Source organism: Mandrillus leucophaeus, unplaced genomic scaffold (assembly GCF_000951045.1).
Source record: "Mandrillus leucophaeus isolate KB7577 unplaced genomic scaffold, Mleu.le_1.0 Scaffold380, whole genome shotgun sequence".
Classification (NCBI taxonomy): domain Eukaryota; kingdom Metazoa; phylum Chordata; class Mammalia; order Primates; family Cercopithecidae; genus Mandrillus; species Mandrillus leucophaeus.
Window position 1 is genome coordinate 768503 of NW_012104032.1, and position 4886 is coordinate 773388.

The 4886-nt window shown below is 47.7% G+C and overlaps 1 protein-coding gene and 1 non-coding gene across 7 annotated transcripts in view; one reads left to right on the top strand and one right to left on the bottom strand.

Moving 5' to 3' along the window:
• PRMT5 (protein arginine methyltransferase 5) overlaps positions 1 to 3699 on the bottom strand; it is a 9057-nt gene extending 5358 nt beyond the window's left edge. The window contains exons 1-7 of one of the 6 annotated variants that reach the window (XM_011990633.1): positions 3272 to 3699; positions 2605 to 2723; positions 2234 to 2319; positions 1614 to 1748; positions 811 to 923; positions 627 to 676; positions 255 to 418 (exon numbers count right to left, since the gene is read on the bottom strand). In XM_011990633.1, coding sequence (XP_011846023.1) covers positions 255 to 418; positions 627 to 676; positions 811 to 923; positions 1614 to 1748; positions 2234 to 2319; positions 2605 to 2723; positions 3272 to 3330 — 726 coding nt within the window. In that variant the 5' untranslated portion in view covers positions 3331 to 3699. The remainder of the gene's footprint in view (positions 1 to 254; positions 419 to 626; positions 677 to 810; positions 924 to 1613; positions 1749 to 2233; positions 2320 to 2604; positions 2724 to 3271) is intronic. The other 5 variants (XM_011990632.1, XM_011990636.1, XM_011990635.1 and 2 more) reach the window with 5 other exon arrangements.
• A 115-nt stretch (positions 3700 to 3814) lies between these two features.
• Positions 3815 to 3887, top strand: TRNAR-ACG. The gene has a single exon. It is a non-coding gene; the product is annotated as a tRNA-Arg (tRNA).
• Positions 3888 to 4886: the final 999 nt, after the last annotated feature.

The window sequence follows — 4886 nt, forward strand, 5'->3', positions numbered from 1 at the left end:
AGCCTCATGGATCCTTGCTGTAACTTCCTAAATGAAACCTTCTGCAAAGTTCTCATGAGGTTTGGTTTGTTTTGAAAGGTTTCTAGGGCTATTACTGGCATTTATCTTTTTGTTCTCAAGACTCCCAACTTCACTGAAATTGCTCCCCAGAAACCAAAGAAAAAGAGTCAGCCTCACAGGAAAAAATGATCATACACAGGTAAATAAGGCAAGATGTATAGCTGGACCACCTTTAGAACCCTCCTACCACTCACCTTGAGGAGCCGGAAGATGAGCCTCTGGTGCATCTTAGAAAGAACAGGAAATCCCTTCTTATTGGTCAGGAAGATGCTAGTGGGGAGAATGGCTGCTTTGATGGGCTCCCCAAGCCAGCGATCAATGACATGATTAGATGGGAGGTCAGCCCCAATTTCAAGAGCTACATGAGACAAAGAAAAACTGTCAACCACTGCCAGGCAAGAAACCCTTCCTTGCTCCTTTGTGAAAAATCTGTTTACCTCTTTAAGAGAAAGGCAGTCTGAGACAGAGGGTAAGTAGTAAAATTGTATACTATATACAAAATTCCTGAATCTTATTCACAGGAGGTCAGAGAAGCAACACCCAACCCAGGATTCTCATGGACTCACCCACTGCAATCCTCTTACTATAGTCACACAAAGTCCGGAAGTTGTGCCACCTGTTCAGAGTCAAATACAGAAAAGTACAGTCAACTAGATACGGCTGACCAATCACCATAGCTCAAGGAGACCTCCCTATAGGTTTCACCCTGTACTTCCCCTCACCCTATCACAGCAGCAAAGGGAGACATACCACATCCATGTTTTCTCCTCCCCACTGTACTCCTCTGTGTGTGTAGTTGGTGCATTCTCAATTATATCATCTCTCAGGTCCTCTGGTGCCACCAAGGGTACCCGCATCCAGAACTGCACATGAACAGTCACCCTTTTAGAACACCCTTTTGAACTCACTGGGTCCAGAAAGTTTCCCTCAATCAAAAACTTCATCCAGACCTCGCTAATCCCTTTATATGCTTTTCCCAATTTGTGATTTTGTAAGTGAACATGTACCTTATGTATAGATCCTTATGTAAATATCTGCCTTATCTTACGTAAGTTTCCGAAATAATTACATTTGCATGTTTTGAAACTCTCTTCATACCACTTTTAGATGGAGAGGTGCGCAATATTGACCTTTTCTTTGAGACAAGGTCTGGCTCTGTCACCCAGGCTGGAGTGCAGTGGTACAATCTCAGCTAACTGCAACCCCCGCCTCACAGGTTCAAGTCATCCTCCCACCTCAGCTTCCCAAGTAGCTGGGACTACAGGCGTGTGACACCACACCTAGCTAATCTGTGTTTTTTTGTTTTGGTTTTGGTTTTTGTAGAGACAGGGTTTCACCAGGCTTCCCAAGCTGGTCTCGAACTTCTGAGCTCAGCGATCTGCCCACCTCAGCCTCCCAAAGTGCTGGGATTACAGGCATGAGCCACTGTGCCCGGCAATACTGATACTTCAATTCTGCCAAACACACCCTTCACTGAATGGCTAGGCACAAGAAGGTACTTAGCACAATCTGACTACTATGATATGCAGCAGGAAAGAGCCCCTCAGCTATACCATAGAAGAGTGATGGCCAGTGTGGATGTGGTTGGTCAAAACTCTGGCCAGGTTGGTGTTATCTTCCTGATTAAGGGGCAGCAGGAAAGCTGGAAGACCCAAATATGCACCAAAATTCAGCTCCTGTAACATGGCCTGGAATGGAGATGAAGAGGAAAAGGTTGAGCTAACAAGCAAATAGCTTTCTTTTCTTTTCTTTCTTTCTTTTTTTTTTTTTTTGAGACAAAGTCTCACTCTGTCACCCAGGCTGGAGTACAGTGGCACAATCTCCACTCATCTGCAGCCTCAACCTTCCCAAGCTCAACTGATCCTCCCACCTCAGCCTCCTGAGTAGCTGGGACCACAGGAATGTGCCACCATGCCTGGCTAATTTTTGTATATTTTATAGAGATGGGGTTTCACTATTCTGCCCAGGCTGGTCTCAAACTCCTGAGCTCCAGTGATCCTACAACCTCAGCCTCCCAAAGTGATAGGATCATAGGTGTGCACCATGGGGTCCAGCCTAATAGCTTTAATTTCATTGTATCAGTTGATTTACCAAGTTATTGGGGGTGGGAGGGGACCACTCTCCCTACCCAGCTTGGTTAGAAAGATCCAGCATAGAAGTCAAAGAGTCTTACCGCCTCGGAGTTCCTGCGAATCTTCTCCACTTTTGAGTCTGGACGAATCCATGGAGAAAGCTTTCCCACAATTAGCGTATTCCAGTCTGCACTCCCCCACCCAAGAAAGACAAATACTGAATAAGGTTCAGCACTTTACTTGTTCAATTTTTAGTTTTGGGAATCAAGAGTAGAAATGAGAGACAAAGGTTTTTTCTACATAGACATGGGATAGCCTGATGCAGAACAGAGAAGCAAGGAGAAAACAAGTTATCTATATCCCAGGGACTAACAAATATATCCAAGTCAGAAAAGGAGAAGAATCGGGGCCCCGATAAAGCAGAAGTTGTTATTGCCTCTAATAATTAAGGGGCATATGGGATGGTCCCTACCCCTTCCTGACAGCAGTAGGTCTGATCGTGTCTGGGGGCCGGGCCGATTCTTAGCAGGTTCCTGAATGAACTCCCTCTTGAAACGCGGATGGAAGACAGGCATGCAGAGGAAATCAAACCTACAACCGCGACAGACCCAGAATCATGTAAAGAGAGCAGCAGTGCCAGAAAGCCAAGCAACTGGATTTAGGCTATTTTGATTTTCCACAGCCCTTTCAGCTGCCATCAGTTCACCCTATTAGGCTGCTGAGTTCAGAGCACCTTGGGGGATATCTCTGCTGTACTGTGCCTCAGTTTCTCCCCAAAACACAGCCATGGGAAATATGAGTAAGGAGAAAACGATGGAAATCCACAAGTAGAATTTTTTTCTCCTCAGGTGTCACTATGTTTCGAAGACCATCACATCCAGATTTGCCCCAGTTCTGCCCGTGCCTCCCCCGTCAAGATTAGCCTCTTCTCTCCCTTGCACCCTAACACCTCCTCCCACTCCCAGACAATAATCGCGACCTCCAGAGCCCTTTAGAGTTTACTCAACAACTCTCCCAACTTTGGGACTCAGTGACCACAGGCCCCCCACAAGTTCTTTTCCTCACGTTACTGGGTCCGAGGCTTCTCCCCTCCAAAGAGTAATAGTCTCTCCCCTTCTCATCTTAGCCGACCCCCTCACCCCAGTTTCTCCGGGATGACTAGTCTGCCCTTCTCCGTCCCCGAGTTCAGACCCCGCATTCCGCTCGTGGAGGTCCGGCCCTCACCCCTGCTTGGCCACAGCCCCTAGTGTGTCAGCTATTTCGGGGACGCAATTCAGGTCCCTCCCGCTGGACACGCGGCTCCCACCAGCACCCCCGACCGCCATCGCCGCCATCTTTTTCCTCGCGCTGTCCACGCCGGGATTCCTTGATACTAGTAGCCAATCACAAAGCCAAACTAGAGACCCAGGAGGCGGGACGAGTCGCCTTAACAACCAGAGCGTCTGCCACAGCTCCCGAACGGGAGGGATGGGGAGTGGCTTTTCCCGCCAATCCGCGGGCTGCGCAGTGGCGTACGGCGTGGCTCCTGAAGATCCACCAATCTCAGAGTCTGGTTTCTGACGAACTTCAATCTCCCAGAATGCTTAGTGTATCTGCAGAACTCCGCTATGAGACTACACCTCCCATGAAACCCTGCAGTACAACCTTGAAGGAGCATCATGGAGAAACTCTCCTTCGTCTCAGGGCCAGTGGCGCAATGGATAACGCGTCTGACTACGGATCAGAAGATTCCAGGTTCGACTCCTGGCTGGCTCGGTGGGGCTATCCATAATTTTACTTTATGAGCATTTTCTGATTTTCCTTACCTTTCGTCGTTTGAAGCTTCTTTATTATCTTAACGCTTTCATTTTCAGGTCCTAAGTTGGTTGGGTTCTGCAGCCATCTAATGTCAGCTTTTCCCGTAACTACCTTCAAAAGTGTTTTCCTTGTGTCATTATTTACGTCCATATGAACATCGAGAAAACTGGGTTAATGGCTGGTGCTATTAAAATGGGCTTTGTCACCTTATTATGTTACATATTAAAATAAACTGCTAACTCAGCTACTTCCTAGTGATTCTAGGAAGTAGTGTTTTGTGTTTCAAACACAAAAGGTGTGAATAAACGCCTAAACACACACACACACACACACACACACACACATACACACACACACACACACTTCAAGATAGAGAAAAGGAATTCATGAATTACAGTGGGCAGCAGTCATGAAACTGGCTGGCGTGGAGGCCAGAGAGAATCTACATTTTCCCATGTCAATAACTGCTAGAGAGATGGAAAGGAAGGAAGCAAGGAAAGACATAGGGGAGGGAAATGGGAACTTCTGAAGGCAGGGGGCCCACTGGTGTTGAGGCAGCTCGGCAACAAGGATGGAGAGGAGAACACGGTACAAGAGGCCCCACGCAGGCGCCGCTGGCAGAACTTAGGGACCGACTGGCAGGGAGTCCTGAGAAAGCAGTCAGGGGTGATGCCTAGGATTCTGTCCATGCAGTGAGCGAGAAATGCGAGAAGAGGGTTTGGGAAATCAGGGTTTGGGTTTAGTCATGCTGAATTGAACGTCTAGGGGGCGCTGTGTAATAGAAAGTTGGATGAACAGTGATCTGAATCAGATGAGATGGAGGTCGCCAGAAGAAAGAACTGAGGTCATGAGACTGAGATCACCATAGCTCGTTGGGGACAGAGCCATAGGAAATACGAAAAGGGTGTGGGGTAGGATAAATTCTGGGGAACCCTGGGTGCAATGCAAGTGCCCCAG